The sequence below is a fragment of the Cuculus canorus genome, chromosome 19, assembly GCF_017976375.1.
Source record: "Cuculus canorus isolate bCucCan1 chromosome 19, bCucCan1.pri, whole genome shotgun sequence".
NCBI lineage: Eukaryota > Metazoa > Chordata > Aves > Cuculiformes > Cuculidae > Cuculus > Cuculus canorus.
In genome coordinates, this window is record NC_071419.1 from 12,663,073 (window position 1) to 12,690,005 (window position 26,933).

The 26,933-nt window shown below is 53.3% G+C and overlaps 1 protein-coding gene across 2 annotated transcripts in view; it reads left to right on the forward strand.

Moving 5' to 3' along the window:
* The window catches only part of LOC104059113 (dual specificity testis-specific protein kinase 2-like), a 37,765-nt gene that overhangs the window by 8,636 nt on the left and 2,196 nt on the right, over positions 1 to 26,933 (forward strand). The window contains exons 1-8 of one of the 2 annotated variants that reach the window (XM_054084287.1): positions 1,761 to 1,874; positions 15,224 to 15,423; positions 20,046 to 20,167; positions 20,309 to 20,357; positions 21,120 to 21,269; positions 24,624 to 24,797; positions 25,348 to 25,431; positions 26,468 to 26,554. In XM_054084287.1, coding sequence (XP_053940262.1) covers positions 15,235 to 15,423; positions 20,046 to 20,167; positions 20,309 to 20,357; positions 21,120 to 21,269; positions 24,624 to 24,797; positions 25,348 to 25,431; positions 26,468 to 26,554 — 855 coding nt within the window. In that variant the 5' untranslated portion in view covers positions 1,761 to 1,874; positions 15,224 to 15,234. Of the gene's footprint in view, positions 1 to 1,760; positions 1,875 to 15,223; positions 15,424 to 20,045; positions 20,168 to 20,308; positions 20,358 to 21,119; positions 21,270 to 24,623; positions 24,798 to 25,347; positions 25,432 to 26,467; positions 26,555 to 26,933 lie in introns of those variants that run through there. The other variant, XM_054084288.1, reaches the window with a different exon arrangement.

Here is a 26,933-nt window from a genome sequence, read left to right on the forward strand (position 1 = left end):
TATGGAAGTTGTCCCACCATGTTTCTGTGATGGCAATTATATCATAGTTTTTTTGTCATACAATGGCTTCTAGTTCATCTTCTTTGTTGCCCATGCTGTGTGCATTGGTGTAGATGCACTTCAGTTGGGTTGTTGATCCCACCATGCTCCTGAGAGGCATCGTCTTAATTCCTGAGTGACTCCTCATTGTCATTTCTACCCTATCAATAACCTTCGCATCTTTGCTGCCACTTGAAGTGGTCTCCCTCACTTTCTCTGAGGTGGCAGAGCAAAGGGCCTCACCAGCTCACCATCTCTTGGGCACTGGAGTGCCATTCCCAGGCTTATTTCTAGCAAGCCTGGTTTTGTCCCCCTTCCCCTTCATAGACTGAGGGAATGGTTAGGGGTGGAAGGGACCTCAAAGCCCACCCAGTTCTACCCTGGATCAGGGGCTCCAAGCCCCATCCAGCTTGCCTCGAACACCTCCAGGGATGGGGCAGTCACCCCTGCTCTGGACAACCTGGGCCAGGGTCTCCCCACCCTCACAGCAAAACATTTTTGCCAAAGATCTCATCTCAATCTCTCCTCTTTCAGCTCAAAACCGGTTCCCTCACCCTCTCCCTGCCCTCCCTGATCCAGAGCCCCTCCCCAGCTCTCCTGGAGCCCCTTTCAGTACTGGAAGCTGCTCTAAGGTCTCCCCAAAGCCTTCTCTTCTCCAGACTGGACAACCCCACCTCTCTCAGCCTCTCCCAGTACAGAAGGTTCTCCAGCCCTCAGATCATCTCCGTGGCCTCCTCTGGACTCACTCCCACAGCTCTATGTCCTCCTTATGTTGTGCATTCCAGAAGTGGTATCCAGTTCATACCTAGCTTAAAGTTCTTTTGATGACCCCTGCTAACTTCTTGGCAAGGATCCTTTTTAATTTGTTGTTTGTCTTCATCAAAGAGTCAGAATGAGTCCTGGCGCTTTGTGGTGGGGCTGCGGTCCCCTGCGCCCGCCTGGCAGCGGTGTTTGCCTTGCTGGGGAGGTGCTGGGGTGCCCAAGGGCGGCAGGTGGCCCTGCTCCTGCTGCAGCTGGGGGGGGGGAACCCCCCTTCTCCTGAGGGTGAAGGGACAGGACAGCAGCCTGGAGCGGAGGCAGAGGGGCAGGAGAGGAGCAACCCCCGCAGCGCCCGGCGCTCTCCGAGCCTGGCCCGGGGCGAGGGGGCGGCAGCGGAGCCGGGGGACCGGGGTGGCTTTGCGGGGAGGGGGGATCCCTAAGAGGGGGAAGGTCCCTGGAGGGAGGGGGGGCTGCGGGGAGGGGGAACCCTGCGGGGAGGGGAGCTTACGGGGCGGGGGGCGCTGCGGGGAGGGGGGAATCCTAGGAGGGGGAAGGTCCTTGGAGGGAGGGGGGGCTGCGGGGAGGAGGGGGCGCTGTGGGGAGGAGGGAACCCTGCGAGGAGGAGACGCTGCGAGGAGGGGGTGCTGCGGGGTGGGGGGACATCTAAGAGGGGGAAGGTCCCTGGAGGGAGGGGGGGCTGCGGGGAGGAGGGGGCGCTGTGGGGAGGAGGGAACCCTGCGAGAAGGGGGGACTGCGGGAAGGGGGGGACGCTGCGGGGAGGGGGCGCTGCGGGGAGGGGGGACATCTAAGAGGGGGAAGGTCCCTGGAGGGAGGGGGACTGCGGGGAGGGGGAACCCTGCGGGGGGGGCGCTGCGAGGAGGGAGCACTGCGAGGAGGGGGGAGCCCTGCCGGGTGGTGGTGGTGGGGGCGCTGCGAGGAGGGGTGAACCCTAAGAGGGGGAAGGTCCCTGGAGGGAGGGGGCACTGCGGGGAGAGGGGCGGGGCCGGGCCGAGCAGAACCGAGCGGAGAGGAGGCCGATGGAGCCGAGCTGAACAGAGGCAGCGGAGCCGCAGCGGGTGAGTGGGCTGCGTGTCCCCCCGTGTGCCGTGTTCGCCCCGTGCCCCCCCGCGTCCCCCCGGCGCCGGGAGGCTCCGCAGCGGGTGCTCACACCGGCGGGGCGCGGGCACCTGTCCGTGTGCGGGAGCGGAGCCGCGCTCGGGACCCGCCGTGCTCGGGCGCTGCCGCCCTCGGGCCGCGCGGAGCCCCGGCGCTGCAGGGGCGGCTCCGCTGCCCCCGGGAGCGGCTGCGGGGATGTCCCCGCGCTCCCAGCGGGGCTCCGGCCTTGCTCGGAGACTGCAAGAAAAATGATAGAATCACAGTATGGTTTGGGTGGCAAAGGACCTCAAAGCTCATCCAGTCCCACCGCCTGCCATGCGCAGGGATAACTTCCGCTGGATCAGGGGCTCCAAGCCCCATCCAACCTGGCCTGGAACCCCTCCACGGATGGGGCAGCCACCACTGCTCTGGGCAACCTGGGCCAGGGCCTCCCCACCCTCACAGCAAAACTTTTATCCCTACGATCTCATCTCAGTCTCCCCTCCTTCAGCTCAAAACCATTGCCCTCATCCTGTCCTTGCCCTCCTTGATCCAGAGTCCCTCCCCAGCTTTCCTGCAGCCCCTTTCAGGGCTGGAAGCTGCTCTAAGGTCTCCCCACAGCCTTCTCTTCTCCAGGCTGAACAACCCCAACTCTCTCAGCCTCTCCTCATACAGGAGGTGCTCCATCCCTCAGATCATCTCCGTGGCCTCCAATGGACTCGCTCCAACAGCTCTATGCAGATGCCAAGGGGGAGAAAAACCAGAGCTTGTGTTTTGTGTGGAGTTTCTGGGCAGTTGCTCTGTTGTCACCCTTCCGTGTGCCAAAGCAGGCAGTTTGCCTTCAGTGCTGCTCTGTGGCTCTGCTGCTGTTTGCATGCACGGTGCACACGCTGGCGCACTGGTTGTTGAAGGGGAGGTGTGTTCTCAGCCCAGTCGCAGCTCAGCAGAAAGGCTGGACTTTATTCCTGGCCCTGAAAAGGAATACTCGGATAAACCCAAGCTGGCCCCAGGCAGTGCGGCTCAGAGATGCACCAGGCTACCAAGCTGGAATGTCAGCTCCCCACGGGATGGGGCAGGTCGGGCAGCGTGGAGAGCCCTGCAGCGCCCTGGAGGGTCCTTGCCTGGGTGGTGGTCCTTCTCCAGGAGGTCAGGCTGGAGGCACTCCAGGCACCAGCGTGTAACTGCTTGTCTGTTTCCTGTCGAGTCTTCCTCCGCCAGGACCGGGCACTCTTACAGGAACGTGGCTGCTTGCTCCCAGGGCAAGGCTGCGTGGGTGGGATGCAGCTGGGTTTCGAGCATCTCTTGTGCTGGTCTACCAGGCCAGGTCCTCCTTGCACAGCGAGTCGGCAGTCCTCGCTGCTGATGCTTACTGGAGATGCTCCATTGTTATTTTCTCTTTGAATTCTTAGCCCCCGGACTGTTAGGTTTGATGCTTTCTAGGGAAGTTTCAGAGGATCCCAAAGAAATGTGGAAATACAGGGGCTGGAACCGGAGGTCCCATCAGGACCAAAACAACTCTCTGCTCCCATTGGCAAGGGCTTTGGGAGTATGGTTGGTGTCTCCAGGATGCACCCAAAGGTACCTGTGCGTGGGCAGCAGTGCGGGAGTTATCTGGAGAGTGAGGGGCATCAGTGGGGAATCCCACTCATGGCAGAAGTTTTGTTTTTTCTGCCACCTCCCCGCTTCTCACTGGACAGAGAAACCTGCTGCTTGTCTGCCCTGTGCACTCTGGAGCTGGTTTTCTTCTGGGGACTGGGAGCCTGGGGGCTTCCTGCAGTCAGAATTTAAAATATCAAGGCCTTTAAAGAAAACACGTCAGGGTTATTCCTGCTGTTCACACTAAATCTTGCATAATCTTCTCCCATAAGGGCAGATTTTGCAATGAAAATTGTATGGGACGCAGCAGCCTGGCTTTCCATAGAGCAAAGCCCTGGAGCTTTGCCTTGGAACACAGTTTCTGAGGCAACTCTCAGCTCTGAGTGCTGATGGCCAACACTTTGTCTGCTGCCCTATTGGATCTTCAGCAGGAGTGCTCAAGGCCAGAGGTGCCCATCTCCTGCCACCAAACATGAAGTGTCATCTTGCAAGTTTTGGTTGCCAGCGCTGTACACCTCCGTGTCCCCAGTGACAGCTGTAATGGGATGAAGAGCATTTGCTGTGTGTTGGCTCTGCTCTGAGGCAAGCTTGTGGAAGCTCCGGCATTGCAGCGGGGTGAGAATGGGTCTTAATGTCCTGGGAGAGGAAAGCTTCCCAAGCTGCATCTTCACCAGCCTCTCATTCCAATGCTTGGTTGCTGCTGGGGTTCCTCTTTGCCACCTTCCCTTCTCTCTGAAGAAGTGGGCAGCGGGCAGGTCGTGGTGTATGAATGAGCTGTGTGTGTGAGGCCACTGCTGAGTGAGGCTCGGGTTGTTCCTCACCACTTAGCTGTGGACCCCACTTTGACACTGGCTCATTGCCTGTGTCGCTTAACTTGCTTTTCATATGTTTTCACTTCAGTTTTCCCATCTGTTAGTGATAGCCCAGTCTCCGTGCTTTGCAACAGTGGACTGCTGTGAGATAACGTCTGTATGGAGCTGGGATTGCCACAGAGGCTCGGTCTGCTGGACCACACTGCTAAGGAAATGCTGATCACAGCAGCAAACCTGTTTCTCTTTCCTTGGCCCTTTGAGAGCCTGGGATACCTTGTTCCCCGGAGAGAGACTTGACTGTGTTCAGTGTCCCTGGCATTATCTGGCTGTGATGTGTGCGGAGCTCTTGGGAACAACTTGGTCGCCTTCAGAAAGTTCTTATCTTGTGGCATTGTGTAAGTACTGCTTATTTGTACAGCATTCCAAGGAGAAATGGCTTTAACAGGGGTAAATGATTAATTGGTCTCCCTAGCAGGGGGCTTTCCAAGGTGTGCAGGAGAGCGGGGCAGCTTGTCTGCCATGTCAACTTCAACTTCCCATGAGTTACATGTTTTTTACTGACTCAGCGGTGAATTCAATACAGCAGGTGGTGGTGAAAGGAAGGCTCAGAGTAGAGAGTGGGATGTGATGGGAGAGCAGTCCTGAATGCTAGAGGCAAACTCAGCTTGGGGTAGTCCTCCAAGACAGGCGGACAGACCCTGCCCTGACACGGCAGGATTTGAGCTTGCTCTCCTTTGCTCCACTGGGAAGGACTCATGCCTTGCAGGATGTATCCTGGAGGCTGTCAGAGCAGGGACCATCTCCTCTGCATCCATGCAGTCTGCCTGTGGGGGCTGGGACAAGGACAAAGTGCAGGACAGAGAGGTGGTACCCAAAAGTACCGTGGAGATGCTGAGCTTGTAAGAACGTGCTCGGCTGCCATGCTGAGATAGGTCTTGTTACCTCCATCTCAAAGCATGGGCTTTTAAATTATGTTTTACCTAATCCCTTGCAGGGAGATTGCCTGGTTTTAGTCCCTGTGTACAGATGGGATGAAGGGGGCCTGGGCTCAGGGTTGCTCCCTCGCTGGCTGCCTGCCATCAGCTTTTTGCAGGAAGAGAGCTAAGGTTTTCTGCCCCTTGGTTATGCAAGGTTGAGAACATTTGCTCAGAGTTCTGTCTTTTATTAATTTGTTGGAAGCTGCCAGGAAAGATCAATGGTTTCACTGCTGAAGACCATAGCTTCAGCACTGGGGACGAGCCAGCTAGAGTCGATAGGGCTGCCGTGATTAATTTTCCACTGCTGGGAAAAATAATGGCTGAGGTGCTGTGACTGGATTGCAGCTTTATCTGCTGGGTAGTTACTGCAGTCCTACTTTGGCTGGAGTGTGGAAAACATGCAAGGGGAAATGTGCTAGGGGCTCCTTAAGCTTACAAGCGGCAGAGTTTCTCTCAGGATGACCTGTCTGAACAAGCAAGGTCTCACACGAGGTCTCCCAGCCTGTCTGCCTGCTGGATTCAAATCTCCTTCAGAGATGCCTCTTTCTTGGGCACCCACCCTGCCCTTGTCCCCGTGTTCCTGCCCAGCGCTGGGGTGGCTTGCTCCAAGGGGGCACATCTGCAAAGATGCTGGAAGGGATGTGGCAGCGTGAAGGCTCAAGCTCTTCCCAAACTTGTGACTGGGAAAAGAGGCATGGAGAGGTTATGGGGAGTGTAGCATTAGGCTGTGAATTATCTGGCTTGTGCCCCAGAGGTTCCTGTAAGCGATGGAGGGATGCCCAGGGCTTTCTGGGTGCCAGGGGCGGGTGGGCACCGTCCCCATGGCTGAGTGTCAGCCTGCAGCTGGACATGGCTGTGCCCGTGGTTGTGCTCCCACCAGCAGGAGCCCCTTGCAAGGAGCCCTGCAGGGCAGAAGAGTGTCCCCCCTCTGCAGTCAGTGTCATGACCAGACCTTTAACGCTTGACACACAGCCCTCTCTCTTCTGTTGGTAGCTTCGAGCCTCCTGGCAGCCCCAGTGCACAGGACCCCAAGTGGACTAAGGCTTAGTTCAGGTGCGTGGTTTCAGGGCAGATGCTGCAGTTGTTTCTTGTGTGCTGGTTTCAGCCAAACTCTCTGCTCTGTCCACACACCTGCCAAAGAACATCATGGAGTGGGTCGAAGAGCTTATTATGGTTCACATTTTTGCTCCATGTAAATGTTAAGCAGTGCCTTGTGCTGGTGCACGATGCCACAGCGTGGAAGTGAGCCCATGGAGATAGCGGTGCTCTTTGGGCAGCCCTGGCCTTAAAATGAGAAACTTTGGTTCTCTAAGAGTGGTGAGCGGGGCACATGAGTGCTTTTGATGTCTGATGAGCCAGGGAATGATTTGAGCTGGCAATGTGTGCTCGCAGTACAGAAGGCCAGCTGTATCCTGGGCTGCATCAAAAGAAGTGTGGCCAGCAGGTTGAGGGAGGGGATTCTGCCCCTCTGCTGCTCACTTGTGACACCTCATCTGGAATAGTGTGTCCAGTTCTGGAATCCTTAACATAAGAAGGATATGGAGCTGTTGGAGCGGGTCCAGAGAAGGGCTACAAAGATCATCGAAGGGTTGGAGCACCTTCCCTACAAGGACAGGCTGATAGAGTTGGGCTTGTTCAGCCTGGAGAAGAGAAGGCTATAGCGACCTTCCAGTACCTGAAGGGGCTACAGGAAAGCTGGAGAGGGGCTATTCATAAAGGGTTGTGGGGATAGGACGAGGGGCAACAGGTATGAACTGGAGAGGGGCAGATTTAGACTGGACATTAGGAAGAATTTCTTCACTATGAGAGTGGTGAGACACTGGAACAGGTTGCCCAGGGAGGTTGTGGCTGCCCCATCCCTGGAGGTGTTCAAGGCCAGTTGGGATGGGGCCTTGGGCAGCCTGAACTAGTGAGGTATCTCTGCCCATGGCAGGGCGATTGGAACTAGGTGATCTTTAAGGTCCCTTCCAACCCTAACTATTCCATGATTCTATGATTTGCTCTCCCTTAAAGTGATCAAGCCCCTGTGATGTCTAGAAAATGTACCATCATCCATCCTGCATTGCTGCATCCCAGAGGTGGTGGGAAGTCGTGATTTGTGAGTGGATGTGGGGTCAAAGGGCTGTTTGGAGTCAGAGAAGGAGCACAACAGATGCTCCTTCCCTCCTGGCTGCAGCTGATGCAAAAGCCCCTGGTCCAGACTGGGAGACATGGATGCCCTGTGCTGTGTCTGTGGCTTTCCACCTCCCATTGTGGCTGCAGGATGCTGCCGTGTGAGGCTTCCCTGTGGAAACGCAGCAGTAACACGTCCAGTAGGGCTGTCTCTTCCTTTCACCCTAGCTTAATGCAAATGTGGCTTTAGGCAAATGTCAGCAAAGAACTATTTGCCAGGCACTGGGGAGGATGTGATACCATGGCTCAGATGAAGCTCTGGGAGGACCTGGCAGCCGGACTGTGCTGGCTCTGCACTGACCAGCATCCACAGGGCTCTGCCAGGGGCTGCTCTTTGCTATCTGAGCTTGGGCTGTGCCAGGGAGCCTGCCTGTCCTCAGCACTGTGGTCCCCTTTGCTTCGGACTAATGCTGCAGTAGATGGGAGCACTTGCCCAGCGTGAGTCCATGCTGCTCGCCCCTGAACCAGTGCTGGAGGTCCAGGTGCTGAGGCAGCTGAGAGTGAACCCTGCAAAAATGGTTTTCAGCTGAACTGATGCCTCGTTAAAGCAGAACAAGTGTGTCAAAGCAGGCGTGTGCCGGTGACTAGCACACCTCCTGCGTGGGGACAGGATGCTGTGCTGTGTCCTTCATGCCTAGCCCAGGTATGGGGTCCTTGTGCTCAGAGGTCCAGGCCAGACTTTCCTCTGTGCTTGGGATCACAACAAGAGGGAGAAACGATGGAAAATCATTGTCTCTGGGGCAGTTGTTCCTCACAAGCCTCTTGCCCCATTTTGGAAGCTCTGTGTGGGTTAAGAGCTGCTCTGGGTCCCAAAGGGTTGAGAAAAGCCAGGGGCAAGGAGGAGGAAAGGTGATGCCAAGGAGATGCTGTCTGGGGCCACGGCTCAGGTGTCCCGAGTCAGCTGTGTACTGTACTGTGCCACTTCTGCGGGATTTTCCTGTGCCATACATGAATAGTCCTGCACAGTCCCAGTGGTGACATTGGTGTTCACCCATCCACAGGTTTCAAAGACCTTAACATGTTTTTAGGTTCTCGTGGTTAGAGTTTTCCCAGGAACAGCCTCAGAAGAGCAGGGTTCCATGGTCCCTATCGGTTGTCATTGTCCCCACCAGAAGTGAGCACCATAGTGCTGGAGGATGCCACAAGGACCTCTCAGGCTGTTCTTTCCACCATTCCCTGGCAGTCTGTGGATCCAGCAGTCAGCAGGTGTGTCCCCTTTATCTCTCTTTCTCACTCCACTCATTTCGTTGACTCTGAGGGATGGACATTTGGCTGGAGCACAGGGCTCAGGTTCACTGGGTCCTCTCCAGAAGAGTACGAGGGCTGTTCTGTGACTTTGAGCCATTTCCTGAAGCTCAAAAGTGCAAAATCCAATTAATGTTCTCAAAGTATCCTGAAAGGAGGTTGTGGAGAGGAGGGAGCTGGCCTCTTCTCCCAAGCGACAGAGGACAGGACAAGAGGGAATGGCCTGAAGCTCTGCCAGGGGAGGGTCAGGTTGGATATCAGAAAAAAATTTTTCACGGAGTCATCGGGCACTGGAACAGCTGCCCAGGGAGGGGGTCGAGTCACCTTCCCTGGAGGTGTTTAAGGAACGGGTTGATGAAGTGCTGAGGGACATGGTTTAAGGGAGTGTTAGGAATGGTTGGATTAGATGATCCAGTGGGTCCTTTCCAACCTGGTGATTGTATGATTCTATGAAAGTGACATGCTTCCAGAGGATTTAGTTTCTGTTTAATGTTTTCTGTGGATGTTTAATGCAGGAACCAAGTGAAGTCCAGTTGTTTGAGAAGAGATAGAGCAGGTTTAGGAGGAGAACTGCTCACCAGGTCCAGTGAGAACTTGTGTGTGAAGCTCAGCCAGGGAGCTTTTCCATTGCTCCAAAACAGCTGGCAAAGACCCTGCAGCACTCCAGCAGCTTATGGAGCACCTAACGCACTGTTAGTGCCGTGGCAAGCTGCTGGGGTGCCTACAGAGCAGCACCTGGCCCTCTCCAGCCCAGTGTGTTCTTAGGGTCAGGAGGTAGCAAATGCTTTGGGAGACTAAGCAAGACATACAGGATGGGACCCAGAGGGCAGGAAACCATCTTCTCCTTGATGAGGAGTGATGCTGGTTATTGCAGATGGGGTTTTCCTTGCTGAGATACCAGAAAGTCTTGTGAAAACAGCAAAGTGCCGTTACTGCCGTTTGGCATTTGAGGAGAGGTAGACACAGGGGATCTACCAGCAGAGCCTGGCAGGCAGCCCGGGCCTTATCCTGGCTTAGGGCTCTGGCCATCTGCACCAAGGATCCTGGAGCTAAAAATAATCCCTTTCTTCTGGGAAGAACTAGTGGTTGAGATTTCTGTGGGGTTTTGGGTGGAAGCCCCAGAGATAAAGGGCACGGCTTTCACTGGCTGTGAAGCGTGTTTGGGTTTGCAAGGACCCAGTTTGGCCCCCACCTCCCTTCCTGGTCCCTCCACAGCCTCCAGCCCACGTCCCTGGGCCACAACAAGAAGCAGGTTACAGTGATAGCTCTCAGATGATGCCTAAACATTGCAGCAATAAGGTCACGGTATCTTTTCTCATCCTCATGCATTCTTCTTGATGGAGAGGGTAGGCTGAAGATGTTCTGGCCAGCTCAAATGCTCGGCATTTCTAACACACTGAACTTCCTTTAAAACACCCACGCGCCCTGCTCTGCTTTTTCATTTCAATAGTGTCAATTAAATGTCAGGAGAAAATGAGGATTATGTGTGCTGATGAAATCAGTGCTGCGTGACATCAATTGGGGGTCTTGTACCATGAGTCTTAAGAATGAAAATCACAGTAAATGCCTGAAGCGTGTGGCAAAGGGAGCAGAGATCGACAGTGAATGTGGGGGATGACGCTTGTGACTGCAGAGTTGTTTGGAGTATTTTTTTTTATTTTAGTCATTTTTGCACCTTTCCATCTCAAAGGAATCAGAGTGCCGTGTTGATCATCATCCATTTTGCAAGGCGAGCTGACTCAAAGCCTTCTCTGCCACCTGTCCTGGAGAGTGTGTTTGCACTTGTGCTTGTCTTGTTTCTGTTCTTTCGAAACACCCACTCATTTCCCATCAGGCAGTGCTGGGGCATTTCTGTGCATGAGGAGTGGGGCTGGGGTGTGCTCCACACAGAGACCTTCACGGGTGGTTGTGTTAAACTTGCCCAAAACTTGGTGCAGAACAGCCAAGTTCTCCTTGGAAGACTCAGGTGCCACACTGTCCTTAATCCTGCTAGAGGACAAACTGCATCACACCCAGTGAACCAAATCCCACTGGAAATGGGGCCTGCAGGAAAGCTGGGGAGGGGCTCTTTATCAAGGAATGCAGGGACAGGACGAGAGGGAATGGTTTTAAGCTGAAAGAGGGGAGATTGAGATGCTGCTGATCCCTAAAAATATGCCATCAATGTTTTTCAGTTCTTATCATAGAATCATTTAATGGTTTGGGCTGGAAGGGATCTTAAAGCCCATCCAGTTCCACCTCCCACTGGATCCAGTTGCTCCAAGCCCCATCCAACCTGGCCTTGAACCCCTCCAGGGATGGGGCAGCCACCACTGCTCTGGGCAACCTGGGCCAGGGCCTCCCCACCACCCTCACAGGAAAACGTTTCTTCCTAAGATCTCATCTCAGTCTAAAGTCCTGGACACAGTGGCCGGGGAGGCAGCTTGACTGGCTGGCAGGTGAGGGAGCAGCTCTTCTTGGAACTGTTGAAACGGATCCAGGGGAGGCTACAAAGGTGATCTGAGGGCTGGAACACCTCCCATATGAGGACAGGCTGAGAGAGTTGGGCTTGTTCAGCCTGGAGAAGAGAAGGCTCTGAGGAGATCTCATAGTGATTTTCCAGTGCCTGAAATGGGCTAGAAGAAAGCTGGAGAGGGTCTGTTTACAAAGGCTTACAGTGATAGAAAGAGGGGGAATGGGTATAAACTGGAGAGGGGCAGATTTAGACTAGACAAAAGGAAGAATTTCTTCACTGTGAGGGTGGGGAGGCCCTGGCCCAGGTTGCCCAGGGAAGTGGTGGCTGCCCCATCCCTGGAGGTGTTCGAGGCCAGGTTGGATGGGGTCTTGGGCAGCCCGATCCAGTGGCAGGTGTCCCTGCCTGTGGCTGGGGGTGGGACTGGATGGGCTTTGAGGTCCCTTTGGACCAAATATTCCTTGCAGTCTGTGAGCTGCATCCCTGCTGCTTCATGCCACCCTGGGGAGCCATTTGTTGTGTGCTGTGCTGCAGGGTACAGAGGGGGCTCCGCGCTCACTGCAGGCGCAGCTGGAAGCTTGGGGCCATGGGCAGTTTCCCCAGAAGATGGTAGAAGCCAGTGGCACGATGGCCCCACTCCCTCTCCCTGCAGGCACGGGAGCCTCAAAGAGGCTGAGCCCAAGCCTGGTCTCCCCACACCGTGTGCTGAATTGCAGCTGGGAGCACTGGGGCTGCGGGCTTGCCCCAGTGCAGAGCCTGCTTGGACAAAAGCAGGGCTTTGCATGCCCTGAACCTTGCTGGATGCCTGGGGCTGCGGGTTGTCCCCAGGACTGCCCTTCCCCATCCTGTCCTTCTCCCACCCTCTCCCCCTCCCTTCTTGGCTCCTAGGAAGCCTTCAAATAAATCTTGGCATTTTGAAAGGCCATTTTCTCATCCAGCCTATGTGTCAGCACTAATCTGGGGACAAACAGCCACATTTATAAGAAGAAAATAAAGACTCGGCTCCCACTGAGCAGCACAATGTGAGGAGCCATTCCCGGCGTGCTGGGGATGCTGCGGGGTTTCTGTACTGCACAAAGAGGCAATTGATGAACTGGGTCATGGCAGGAGGAGTTGGTACGTGGGAAAAGCACTGAACAGAGGGGCCTCTCAAAAGAAAACCATTCCCTGTGGAAGAGGCAGCCCTAGGCAGGCTGCCTTGCCCGAGGGAACCTGTGGCATGGGTGCCTGAGTTCGCCCTGCAGGGAGGAAGGGCTCCAGAGTGTCTGGGATCAGGACACCTGCCCCTGCACTGCTCTGCTCCTCTTTCTTTTGTCACTAAAGGTACTAAATTAGAGAGAGAGGCTCAGAACGTGCCAGCTAAGTGTGTCTGAGGGCTGGAGCAGCAGCTGGGGGTGCTCACCACAGCACTGCCAGCGAGCGACCACATGCAGGGTGAGGTTGTGGCTTTGCTGTGTAACTGTTTTGCCACCCACACAACAGGAGAGGGCAAAGCTGTGTCCCAGGATTGAGGGCAGGAGTGGGGAGACCTTGAAAGCACATCCTCAAAGGTGGGTCTGGTGCTCAGGGCAACCCTTTGCCATACCTTCTCCATGTTTCATTGTTGGCTTGGGGGTCAACAAGATCTCTCAGACACTGTCAATGTCCCCTTGTGTCCTGCCAGTTGTGCAGGGTGTGGAGGAGCTCCTGTGTCTCACTGGAGCTCCCCTGTCCTGGAGCTGCAGTGCCTCCTTTGTCTGCCCTGTGCCTTGGGCAGTAAAACCCTTTCACTGCTCCCTGCCACCCATTTGTGCCAGTGCTTTGCACTGCCCCAGCCCTGCCAAAGTTGTGCCATTCTGCACACAAGATCCTTGCAGAATCTGGATGAAGTTAATGCCTTCAGTGACACAGCCAGAGTGGGATGGCTTTAGTGGCACTGAAAGTGGTTGATGTGAATTGCGTCCCCTGCTTCTGCACGAGCCCCTTCGTCCCTTGTGCCAGTGCGCAGTGCCTGGGTGCTGGTAGGATGCGAGGGGGCCTGATATGGCTGCATTTCAGATGGTACTGGCTCTTAGGAGTGGTGACTGTCCCAGCACAGAAACCTCCTGGCAGGTCTCTACTGCTCCATCCCATCATGGGATGTTCCTTGGTTGCCTGGTTTTGGGTCAGAGCAGGGGTAAAGCTGTGGCCCAGTAACCTCTCTCATGTGCCCTGCCTGATCTGAGTGGTTTCCACTAATCAGATCTCCGGACTTGCCTGTTCCGTGCTGGGTGTTTTCTGTGCAGTCAGGAGGGAGCCCGTGTGTCCTGTGGATTTTGCTGTGAGTGGGTTCCTGCAGGCTGCGTGGGACTGGCCTGTGGTGGTATCTTTGGGGTCTGGCTGCTTTCAGAAGTTTGTGCTGTTGTTCCCTGCATTTTGGCTCCCCGGTTCACTGCCTGGATCCCTTCACGTCAGGGATCCCTGCTCAGTACTGTCTGCCTGCCCCACATCCCAGCCCTCAGCTCTTCCAGAAATCCTGCCCCACTTAGCCCTGCCACCATGTCTGTTGCCGTCTGTTGCTGTAGCTCTTTCTTCCAGTCTTGGCTGAGCTGTGGGTGTATGAGATGGCCAGTGAAAATATTTTCTGCGTGTCTCAGTGCCGGTTTTGACTCACACTGTAGAAGCAAAGTGGCCATGAAATAATCCGTGGGGTCAAGGAATGTTGATGCCACTCCTTTTTTGGTGTAATACTTAGGGCAGAAACATAGGAAGGGCAGAGCTTACCTCTGCCTCAGCTGGAAGCACTGCAGAATTACCCTTTGACCATTATCCCATCTGGTTGCAGGCTGGCAAAGCAGCTCACCAGGTCCCATGGGAATCTGAGTGCGTGCTGTGAGTGGAGGGTCCTCTGTCAGCTTTGGAGTGTACCGGTGTTTGCTTACAGTTATCCAGATGTAGGTGCCTTATTTGCCTCACTCATATTGTCAGAACCCTGGTTCCCACTGCGAGAATCAGAATGGTGGGAAAGAAAGACAATTTAGCAGATGCACTTGGGGCTTAGTTTGGGGTACACAGGCAGGGGGAGGGTTGCTGGGGCATCTTGTTCTGTGATTCATTAGGACTTATTGTGAGCTATAGGTACTTGCCAAGTGAGGTTGAAGCCGTGCCTCCTGCCAGCACACTTGAACCGTGGCTCTCTGTCTACAGTGGTGGCTAAGCCCTGTCTAGAGCTGTGGGTGATGGATGTGGCATTAGCACATGGCATGCGACCTGTGCTAAAAGCCCAATTTAGACACAGTGGCTTTTAATCCAACATAAGCTGGCTGAGCAAGGCTGAGTCCCTGGGACTTTTCCTGGGCTGCGCTATCATGTGTAATGCATCCTATCTATTGTAACCCTCTAGAAGGTGTAAGTGACTATTTGCCAGGCTGACTTTGAGTCCTAGCATAAAGAAGTCTGGATAAAACCTGCACAAGTCAGGCCTAAGCCCAGAGTGACTTTTCCAGGAGACAGGGCCCATCAGTGCTTCCCAGTGCAACATGTGCTCCCTCCTAGAGGAGGCCACGGAGATGATCCAAGGGCTGGAGCACCTCCCATACGAGGAGAGGCTGAGAGTTGGGGTTGTTCAGCCTGGGGAGGAGAAGGCTGTGGGGAGATCTTAGAGCAGCTTCCAGTCCTGAAAGGGGCTCCAGGAAAGCTGGGGAGGGGCTCTGGATCAGGGAGTGCAGGGACAGGATGAGGGGGAATGGTTTTGAGCTGAAAGAGGGGAGATTGAGATGAGATCTTGGGAAGAAATGTTTTCCTGAGAGGGTGGGGAGGCCCTGGCCCAGGTTGCCCAGAGCAGTGGTGGCTGCCCCATCCCTGGAGGGGTTCCAGGCCAGGTTGGATGGGGCTTGGAGCCCCTGATCCAGTGGGAAGTGTCCCTGCCTATGGCAGAGGGGTGGAACTGGATGGGCTTTAAAGTCCTTTCTGACCCAAACCATTCCATGATTCTATGATCTTGGTGCCTCATCTCTTCTCCCTCTGTTACTGAAGCTTTGTTCAGTACTGGTCTCTAGTGCAATTATTTGATGTCCAAATGCTGCTGCTGACTCACTGTGAAATGTGCTGTGTTTTAGCTGCTGCCACCATGATGTGTGAGGCAGAGCTGATCGCACCAGAGCCCTCCAGGCCCGTGCGGTACTATGGGGAATCGTCTGACACCTACTGCCATGAGGACCGCTGGCAGAGGCTGCGCACGGCTGTCAGGAAGCTGGAGTTCTGGGAAAACTTCAATGCTGAACTGATAGGCAGCGGTTTCTTCTCCAAGGTCTACAAGGTAAAATGGTGTGCAGGCAGCCCACGACTAGCATGAGAGCAGCCAAGCCAAGGCTGTGTCAATGGTGCCTCACATGAATAACCTCTCCCTGAGCTTATTTCCTCGTCTTCATCCCTCCCAGCTTGCTCTGGCGGGTTGGGTGGGGTGAGGGGGGAAAGGAAACCCCTCTCTGTCTACTGAGCACATCACCTTTGATGCACATTTCCCATTCTGCAGTGAAAAAGGAGATGGGAGACTCCATCAATCAATGTTCATTGATGCTTTCATTGAGCCATACAGCAGGGTGTCAGGGAGTGAAACTGGGAGCTGGATGAGATTAGGGGATATTTACGCTTTGTGCAGGTTTTGTTGTCAAAACTGTAGCAAAATATATAGAGAAAAAGGATGTAGAATCAAGATGTGTGTGCCTCGCAGAGTCTCTGCCCCCCACCCCATGGAGATGCCAGTGCTGTTTCCCTGCTCCTGCTGCTGCCCTGTGTTGAGGTGATGCTGGGGATGAGCAGGAGCTGGGGCAGGCTGGAACAGGCTGCTGGGCTCTCCGCTTCTGCCTCTGCTGCCTTTGTATCAGGAGACCCATGGCTCCCCAGGAGCCAGAGTGTGATGTGAGTGGTGTGTCACCCTGTGAGTCACTCCCTGCACTGAGCTCCGCTGGTTGGGGGTTTGTTTAACCCTCCCTGAGCAAGCACAAGATCTGGGGTGCTGCCAGCTTTGCTGCCCCTCCAGTGCTGCTCCTCAGCCCAGGAGTGCCACTGCTTATTTGAGGGGAGCGGATGGTACTTGAGGCTCTTTCACTGCAGTTGTCGGTGGTCACTGCTCTATGAACAGCAAAGTGAAAGGAAGTGCTTTAAATTAAGAAATGAGCCTTGGACTTCTTTGAGAGCGGATGCCCCATTGCACTGCATGGTTTGCCCACCTCTGCTCCCAGCAGATGTTGTTGCTGCCACTGGTCTTGGTAATTGGGACATGACACTGATGCAGTGGACACAAATTTGGCCTAATTCTACCATTACCTTCAACTCCTTCGCTTGACCACCCGTGCATTAAACATCAGGACTGCACATTTCTCCTGTGCCAGCATGATATGCTTCTGCCAGAAGAGTACTCACTCGTATTCTGGGTGAGATCCCTGCCTGGTGTAAGCACGTATGGTCAGTTGAGACTAATGAAGCCAAGCTGGCAGATTCTGGCTTTGGAACTGCCCGAAACCCACCGAAGTTGGATAGATAAATGTGTGTTGCTTTCTTAAGGCTATGTCTCCTCCTCTACTCCATCTAGATTTGGTGCTGTGATAAAGCCTGTGGGTGAACCTCAGGTCCAGGGCCAGTGCATTAAAGCTGTTCAAGAAGAATCACCAGACCAAAGGACTTTGGCAGCTCTTTGCAGGCTGGAGCAATACACCACAGCTTCCCTCCAATAACTGCTTTCCCCGCCTACGCAGTGTTCTGTTGCCATTGCATTCTCTTTCTTTTATCTAGCAGATTTTCATAGTAATGGTTGCTCTTTTCTCCCTGTGTGGCATTTCCTCCTGCCCTGGCAGTGAATGAAATTCCAGCAGGAGACAGGCTGGAGCCACAGATCCTGAGTGGAAATGAAATAACTTCTTGAAGTAGAAGCAGAAAAAGGAATCTATAAAAATAAGATTTGAATGAAATGCTATGGGTCAAAGAGTCAGAAAGCAGCAGAGGAGGATGTGGGACAAGAACAGTCCTTTGTGGGGACTTGACATTTGTTTGGGAACTTGACCATGACTGTAACAGAGGGCTCTGATGGCTCTTGGTCCTCTCAGATCAGCCAGTCCCCTGTGGACATATAGCCCTGAGCAGCAGTGCTCCTGCTGTGGAGCATCACTGCCAACGGTCCTTTGAAGCTGTTCGCCAACAGGCGCTGTCTTCCAAACTGCCTCTGGACATGTGCTCCTCAAAGTGCTGGCACTTCCTGCCTGCTGCTTTTGCCATCCTCTTAGGAGCTGTTATATGTGGGTTGGCTGAAGGACAATTCACTTGGTTCTGCTTGGTGACTCAAACTCCAGCAGTCTAGGTGCAGCCTTCTGCTCTGCAGGTTGTGTGTAGCATGACCTGGGCCAAGGTGCTTTCCCTCTTTATCTGCCTTAGTGTTCTGATGTGCAATAAGGAGCTATTCAAGTATGAGTTTCCCTTGGGGAAAGCATAAAGTTTCTTTCACTGTCAGCTCTCTCATACAGAGGGATCTGAGATGCTCAAAAGCAGGAGAGAAATGAAGCATGGCTTCTTTTTTTCTGAGGCTGGTTTAAGGCATAGCCCAAAAGGAGCCTCTGAGCAACCTCTTTCTCTGTTGGTCCTCAAAAGCTTCATGCACATTTAGGAAGCACAGTTCCACTCCCCATTTTTATGCAACTTCCCAGTGCCAGATTTCCACCTTTCTTTCCCCGCTCAAGGCTGACACCAGATCTTCATTGAAAACCATGGAGGCCCCTCTGCGCTTTCTCAGCTCTCACACCAGCCAGGACAAAACTGAACATTGTGCCTGATTCAGAGCAGGTCAAGGGCTGCTCCAAATTAGGCAGAGCAAAGTCTTAGGGTCTGTGGTCTTTGAAGAAGCCTTCTGAGCCCATTACCCTTGCCCATCTCTCCAACTACTGTTTTGTGGGTGTGTGTCTACCCTTGCTTTTCAGTCATTTCTTCTCCAGACCGTGCTGGACTGCAGACAGGATCCCCTCTGGTGCTCACTGGCTCCATCCACCAGCCCAGCCAGGCTGCTCAAGGCCTCGTCCAACCTGAACACTTCCAGGGAAGTGGGATGCATCTCACTAGCAGTTTTCAGATCTTCTGGATTTCCGCTGGTCCCTGTGCTCTGTTCTGGGCAGAAGGGCACTCACAGCCTTTAGGCAAAGAAGATTGATAATACCTCTTCCACCTCTTCTATTGCACATCTGTGCAATTAAAACTAATAATTGCTTGCATCTGATTAGTGACTCACAGTTTGTGGTTATGAAATCCCATCAGGTGAGAGTGCCAGAGCCCTGGCTTTGTGATGACCTGCTTGAGTGGAGAGGCAGAGTTATCCCAGTGATAACATCGACTATCAGATTACATTCCTTCAGAAAGGAACCAGCAGCTCATGTTGCTTCCAAGACAGATTGTTTTGTGACCCTAGTAATAATGAACCTTTTTATCCTTCCCACTCAGCTGGGTCTTAAACGTGGCTCTTTGTTCTCCTTTCCTGGGGTGGTGAACTCATCTGTAAAGTGTCCATAACAGAGAGCAGTAGGTGACACTGTGGGATTTGGAGTGCTGCTTTACAGCCAGATCATGCTGTGGCTGAACTATTTTTCCCTTAAAGCAAACAAACAAACAAAGCCCCCATAAACCTCAAAATGAGAGAAAATTGAACACATGGCTGGGTTCAATTAAAGGGGCTCCAGGAAAAATGGGGAGGGGTCCTTGATCAGGGAGTGCAGGGGTAGGACAAGGGGTTTTCGGCTGAAAGAGAGGAGATTGAGATGAGATTTTAGGAAGAAATGTTTTTCTGTGAGGGTGGGCAGGTCCTGGCCCAGGTTGCCCAGAGCAGTGGTGGCTGCCCCATCCCTGGAGGTGTTCAAGGCCAGGTTGGATGGGGCTTGGAGCAACCTGATCCAGTGGGAGGTATCCCTGCCCATGGCAGTGGGTATTGGGCTTTAAAGTCCCTTCCAACTCAAACTGTTCTATGATTTTGTGATTCTCTGCTAGCCCTCGGGGAGCTGTCAGGACATCAGTGTGGGCCACACCTGCTATATGAGTCTCCTTAAAACAGGTGTTAATTTGGGATAGAAATATTAAAGTATCACAGTGCTCTGAGATGTGGTCTGGAAACTGCTGTTTGGGTTGTCAATCCTGATAACGGGATCAGCCACGTGTCCTGCAGCCGGCATGAAACCCCTGGTTCAGTGCTGTCCAGCCCTGGTGCCTCCACAGGCGACAGCACAGTTTCTCCTAAAAACGCCTGCTCAGTATTGTAAAGTGGGGAAGACAATTTTGTTTTCTGTTCTGTAGCTTCCAGTATCCCTGCCTGGGGGAAGCCCTAGGAATGAACTGTCTGGTGGTAATCCAGAGCAGAGGGTCAGGTTAGCAGATGTGGAACCTCCATCCTGGGATGTGGGAAAGAGAGGAGTTGGCTCTGCAGTTTCCTTCTTTGCCTGCCTGGCAGAGCCCGGGTAGAGGGCACCTGCCATGGGCAGGGGTGCAGGGGGAACCAGGGATGAGGAGCATGGCCAGCAGCCTTGTGCAGTGATCAAACCAGGGCAGGAAGAAGGGATGGAGACGTGGTGCAGGCTGTGGTTTGGAAGGGACATTGAATGCAAGGCATTGGAGGGGAGAGAGTGACACAGTGTGGGCTGTGAAACTGCTGTAGTCCAAGGAACACAGAAATTGTGGCAGTGAAAGTGTTGTGATGTGTTGAGACAGAAAGGACCTAGGTGTCCCCAGCCACCTAGGCAGGCATCATTGGAATGGAGCTTATGTGGAAGGGACAGCACCTTGCACATGTGCAAAGCTCTGGGTAGGAGGGAGATGAGATTCAGGCCTTCCATTGGGAAGGGATGCTATTGTGCAGAGAGGCTGGTGGACCTCTGAAAGCTGAGAGATATCCTCCTCCAACCTTGGCTCCAGGTGACCCAGACTGCTGCTTGTAAAGCGATGGTGGTGAAGATCTACAAGAATGACGTGGACCAAGAGGTGATTGTGCGCGAGATCACCCTGCTGCAGAAGCTGTCCCACCCCAACATTGTCAGGTGGGCACATCCACTAGCCATGAGCAGTGGGCGCTGGCAGGGGCTGGAGCTGGCTTGGTGTCTCTTTGGCACCTCTGCAGTGAGGGGTCGAGCTGAACCTTGATGGCTTCTTTTTTTTTTTCTGGTGTGTGTCCTTTTTAGGTACCTCGGCATTTGTGTAAAGGATGACAAGCTGTACCCCATCCTGGAGGTAAAAGTTTCTTGCTTGTAAGTGTGCTGTGGGCAGGCAAGGACCTTGCAGTCCTTTGGCAGGGAGGATGGCAGAGGCACTGTAATGCATATCTATGCCTCTCCAGCTCATGTGCCTGCAAATGGCTCTGGACTAGCAGAATTGCCTCAGAGAGGCTTCTGGTCCTTCCTGTCCCACAGCTGGCCGTGGTCACTGCAGGGCCATGAGATTCAGACAGGGTAGCCAAAAATTATTTTGGGTTGGCTTGGTCCCACCAAAGGGCCAGAATGGGCCAGTTGGGACAAGGAGAAGAGGAGCCAGGGACAGAGGGCAGGGGTAGAAAGTAAAGCAGATGGAAAGTGGCAGGATCTCCACAGTAGCTCTGGAATGGTGGTGTGATCTAATGGAAAAGCCTGGGCTGGTCCCAGGGACATCTCACCTTGTTCCTACACTGTCGCTGGCAGAAGGCATTGACTGAGCTGCTGCCAGGCTTTTTGCCTCCAGTTCGCTGCCACTGAGTGAGGACCAAGGGTGGTTTATGCATCAGCCCCTGCAGTGGGGCAGAGCCCAGAGCCTGGCAGTGACCTGCTGTGACCGGGAGGGTGTATTTACACCATACCACTCACAAGAGCTACTGGGTGCAGTAGCATTCCCAACCTCCATCCTGAAGGAGGTGCTTCTGGATTGGTGAGGGAGAGTTAGGCACCCAGGAGGCTCCAGGGAATCCTGTGCCCAGTCGCACAGCCACCTGCACAGCCATCTGCTTTTTGTCTTTGTTCACAGTACGTGAATGGGGGTTGCCTGGAGGAACTCCTGGCCAGCAAAGACATTGGTTTGACTTGGAAGGAAAAAGTGGACTTAGCTTCTGACATCACCAGAGGCATGATCTACCTGCACTCCAAGAACATCTACCACCGAGACCTCAACTCCAAGGTATGCAGCTGGCAAGGGGATGTCACCCCCAGACTGCTGAAGGCATCTGTGCTGGGAGAAGGTAAAGGGACCTCTAGAGCTGCAACCAGGAGGTCTCAGGCCTCATGCTGGTCCTCTGGTCCCTGCCAGTCCCTGTACGGGCTAGGAAGCTTTCCTGACAAAGGTCGTCATTACATTGCTTTCATTGCTTGCCAAATAAAAGACCCACATAGAGGTGCCCTGTGGGCTGTCCCTGTCTGTGTGCAGGGCACCAGCAGAGCTCAGGAAGTGCGTGTCCCCTCACTCAAGTGCAGGGAAGTTGCTTGTCTTTGATCCAGAGGGTCCAGGTCACCAATTTTAGGGTGGTCACCTCTATGGGTTTCGAACTCTGGCAGTGTGCCAGCTGTGAGGACTGGCATCTGGAGACAGGCCCAGGGGTAACGCCAAGGTGCACAGTGTTCCGTGTGTGTTGGCTCTCTGGCCGGGAGCTGTTGTCCTCGGTTTGGGCTCCTGCTGCGTGGTGGGGGCAGGAACTGCCCTTGGGCTCTGCTATTCTCAGCCTTGTGCATGGGGACAGGCTGTGAAGTCGCTCTTCCTCTGCCACTGGTAAGGCAGTAAGAACATGATGGGGTGTTGCCTCGTTGATCTCTTTTAGGTAGAGCTATCCAGCCTCAGGTGGATCTGCACCATATCCATGATCATAGAATCAGAGAATGGTTTGGGTTGGAAGAGACCTCAAAGCCCATTCAGTTCCAACCTTGCCATGGGCAGAAACCTCCCCCGCACTGGATCAGGGGCTCCAAATCCCATCCGACCTGGCCTTGAACCCCTCCAGGGATGGGACAGCCGCCACTGCTCTGGGCAGCCTGGGCCAGGGCCTCCCCACCCTCACAGGAAAACATTTCTTCCCAAGATCTCATCTCAATCTCCCCTCTTTCAGCTTCAGACCATTCCCCTCATCCTATCTCTGCCCTCCCTGATCCAGAGCCCCTTCGCAGCTTTTCTGGAGCCCCTTTCAGCAGTGGAAGCTGCTCTAAGATCTCCCCACAGACTTCTCTTCTCCAGGATGAACAACCCCAACTCTCTCAGCCTCTCTTTGTACAGGAGGTGCTCCAGCCCTTGGGTCATCTTTGTGGCCTCCTCTGGACTCACTCCAACAGCTCCATGTCCTTCCTGTTCGGAGGACTCTAGAACTGAACGCAGGGCTCCAGGGGAGGTTTCACCAGAGTGGAGCAGAGGGGCAGAATCCCCTCCCTCACCCTGCCCGTCCCACTGCTCTGGATGCAGCCCAGGACATGATTGCTTTCTGGGCTGTGAATACATTTTACTGGCTCATGTTGAGCTCCTCGTCCTCCAGTACCCCAAGTCCTCCTCCTCAGGGCTGCTCTGAATCCATTCTCCACCCAGCTTGTGTTTATGTTTGGGACTGCCACAGTGCAGGTGCCAGGACCTTGGCCTTGTTGAACTCCCTGAGGTTCACACAGCCCCGCCTCTCCAGCCTGTCCAGGTCCCTCTGGATGATATCCCAGGGATGTGCACTGAGGGGTCCCACCAGCCTGGACCATATCTGTGTCAGCTGACAGCAGAGGCTGGCTTGGTGATGGAAATGGAGCCTGCAGGTCCTTGCAGTTGATGCTGGGGTTTTTTGGTGCTCTGTGAGGTTTTTGAGAGAAACTTGAAAAATTGATGAAGGTTGACAGTTGGGAAGCAAGTCAAGCATTTGTCTTCAGAGACATCAGCACAGGAGTGAAACTCAGCTTTGCCATGAACAGGTGAGGAGAATGGAGCATCTCTCTTATGTGGAGACATTGAGAGACTTGGGTCTGTTAAGCCTAGAGAAGAGAAGACTGAGAAGGGACCTTATGACTGCTGATCAGTATCCAAAGGGTTGGTGTCCAGAGGACAGGGCCAGGCTATTTTCAACAGTGCCTAGCAACAGGACAAGAGGTGACAGGTACAAACACAGGAAGTTCCACCTTAACATGAGGAAGAACTTCATTGTGATGGTGATGGAGCACTGGAACATGCTGTCAGGGCAGAGTGTGGAATCTCCTTCTCTGGAGACATTCAAACCCATCTGTATGAGTTCCTGTGCACCCTGCTGGAGGTGACCCTGGACTGGATGATCTCCAGAGGCCCTTCCAACCCTCATCGTTCTATGGTTCGTTGTAATTTCAGGCTATTAACTTGAGTCAGTTACTAACCATGAAATCGCAAACACCATGAAATCACAAACACTGGGCAAGGCAATAGCCTGGTGTGCTCTAACCATAAGTTTCTTGGTCAGGTTTCTGAAGTCAGGTTAGATGTAATTTCCTATTTGGGGGTGACTGGTGAGCTCAGGAGCTTTCCATATCAGCCTGTGGAAAGTTAGTGAGTGCTGGAGGCCCCTGCCTGTCTTTTCTGTCTCGATGCTGTGGTTCTACCTGAAAGTTGTTCATCCTTCCCCAGGGAAACTTGGGAAACCTGCAGTGATGATGGCTGAAGATATGGGAGAGAAGTGCATATGTCCTAGCTTAAGATCTAGTTGTTAGCAAGAGCCATCTGGAGAAGATGCCTGTCATTTCTGCTAGTTCCCTAGGAGCAGATGCTGAGGAGGAAATTCTGGGAAACTGAACAGGCTGAAACTGTTGGGATTTTGAGAAACTTTGAGGTAATTTTATAGGAATTCCTCCAGAAAGTCATGTTAGGGATTCGTGGCATTGGGCAGTGAGAAGGACTGTGGCTGTAATCCTGCCTGCCTTCAGCTGAATGGTGAACAAGGTTGACATGCATGTTTTGAGGTCTCTCAGGTAAAAGTGTGTGAATCATCAAATCATGGAATTGTTTCAGTTGGAAGGGACCTCGAATCCCATTCAGTCCCACCCCCTGCCATGGGCAGGGATGCCTCCCACTGGATCAGGTTGCCCCAAGCCCCATCCAACCTGGCCTTGAACCCCTCCAGGGATGGAGCAGCCACCACTGCTCTGGGCAACCTGGGCCAGGGCCTCCTCATCCTCACAGGAAAACATTTCTTCCTAAGATCTCATCTCAATCTTCCCCCTTGCAGCTGAAAACTGTTCCCCTCGTCCTATCCCTGCACTTCCTGACCAAGAGCCTCTCCCCAGCTTTCAGTACTGGAACATCTTGAGGTCTCTTTCAGATAAAAGGGTGTGAATCATCATGTCTATTGAGCCATTTCAAAGGACTTCTCCTGGCTTCGGATGTGATTGTTCCATCCCTAATCTGCCTGTGTGTTCCATGTGTGCTGCCAGGATGCAGCTCTCTGGCGAGGGGAGTGCCTGTGATGGCAAAGTGGGGCTGAGGCCCAGTGAGGTGCTGCTCAGCGAGGTGTCCTTCCTCGCTGGGCATCTTGTGCCCCATTGACTCTTTCAGAACTGCCTCATTCGAGTGACACCGCGGGGCCGGGAGGCACTGGTGACTGACTTCGGGCTGGCCAGGGAGGTGGTGGAGCTTCCCGTGAAGGATGTGGAGCGGAAGTTGTCTCTGGTAGGCTCTGCTTTCTGGATGGCTCCTGAAATGCTGCGGGGAGAGCCCTATGACCGGAAGGTATGTCACTGCTTCCCCTGTTCTTGTTCATCCTCAGAGCTCCTGAGCAAGCAGGGAGGATGTTTCCTGTACTTGCTGTGACATGTCCCGGATGCAGAAAAGCCCTTCCCACCTTCACCAGGAAAAGTTGCTCAACAATGCTTTGCTCAGCAGCTTGGAAGTTCCTTGTGTGGCCTTGTTAAGTTAAACTTTTAGGCAAATGGATTGCTGCCCTGCTCGAACACAACGAAGCCTCACCAAGAAAGTTGCTTCATGAGTTATGCCTGATGATTCTGTTGCAGGATCTGTGGGGGGTGCCAGAGCTGTGATAGAAACACGGGGCCAGGCTTCCTAAGGATGAGGCTGGACTCCTAGTGGGTCTGTGGGGTTTCTGGGTGGGTTCAAAAGCCCAGAAGAAGTGTAGGGGTTTGCTGCCTCTGTCACCAGTGGACTCTTTTTGATGGGCTTTTGTGTAACTAATGGAAGGACCTTGTCGTTGGTACTCTACTTTCTCATGTTTTCCTTCTGTGTGTGCCCTGTCCCATCTCTCACCCTCCCACCCCTCCTGCAGGTGGACGTGTTTTCCTTTGGCATTGTCCTCTGTGAAATCCTGGGCAGGATTCCAGCTGACCCCGAAGTGCTTCCCAGGACTCAGGTAATGATTTCTGCAGTGAAAACTAACACTGCTTTCTCCATGGTACCAGATTGTTGCTCCTCTGTGGACCAGACCTGGACACACGTGTTTGTGTTTGCACTTGTGTTTCACTCTAGAGATTTTTCCATGATAAAAATCTGATCTCAACATGTTCAGCACGCAAGAGTTCTGTGCATCTATAGTTTCAAAACTTTATTAGATGAACAACTGAAGATTAAGTACTTCTGTTTAAAGACATAAATTCCAAACGCTTTGTTTCACTTTGACTTTTCAACTGTTTAGCAAGGTTAAACACACCTTCCAGCACAAACGCTGCAGTTAATCCACAGCCTATGTGGGAGCCATGGGCTTCCCTGAAAACATGGCCTTTTTTATTTCAACATTTGCAACACTTCCCTTCCACAAAGTAGGAAGGGAAAGTTTATCCTGCCAGGGATGAAAAATCCGTCAGGAAAACAGCAAATTGTTGCAAGGAGCAAAGCAGTGACGAGGTATGATTCCATGTTTCTGTGAGACTGAACAGGAAGCAACACTCCACTTGTGTTCACAACATAAAGGACATAGCTGAGACTCTGGAGTCCGGAGGGACAAAGCTGTAGTTATAGAAACAGCTGGTTTGACCCATTCACTTCTCAGCTGCCGTTGGAAGACTAGATTATCTGGAGTTCCTGTCCTTGGCAGACACTGTTCAGCACCCGGTGCTGGTTCCTCTACTCGCTTTTGCCTTTGTGTCTGTTGTTGCCTTAGTCTGTGCTTTCCAGGAGGACACACACGGCCCGACAGGGATTGCTTGGAGCAGGCAGAGGGATGCTGCAGTCCCCCAGCTGTGCTAGGGATTTACCAGCCATGTGATCCTGCCAAAGCTGATGTTGCCCTGGTACTTTTCCATAGGCATCAGTGAAAAAACTGTGGTGGAGATCTGAAGAGCTTTGAACCTTAAGCATTTTGTGCTTTAACACCTTGAGAAGGGTGAAAATCTTTTAAAGGACTTCATAGCTGAAAGTATTTGCTATGGACTCTTCTCTCTTCCTCACAGGATTATGGCTTGGATGTTTCTGCCTTCCAAGGGATGGTCAGCGAGTGCCCCAAGCGGGTGCTGGACCTTGCTGCGAGCTGCTGTTGGGTGAGATTCTTGCCAAGTTGGTTTTTTTTTTCCTTTTTTTTTTATATTTTTATTTGGTGTTTTCTGGTTTGTATCATACTTGTACAACAGAGACCGAAATTGTTGTGAACCCTGGAGAGCTTGAACTTTCTGCTCTCAGTGCTAGCACTCAGGGCTCTGCCACCTGAGCAGTGAAGTGATGAGATCTTCCTGGGACGGTAGTATGCTTTCATCCACTCTGCAGTTTTGCTCCTAGGAGAAATGTTTAGTTTGTATATTACAGTCCGAAACATCCTGCATTCCTGCCTGTTCCCTTGCATGTTGACCCCAAACTGGGAAGCAGGTTGCTGATGATGTCCAGTTCCTCCTTAAGCCAGGCTGTTGGCAGACACGTGTCTGA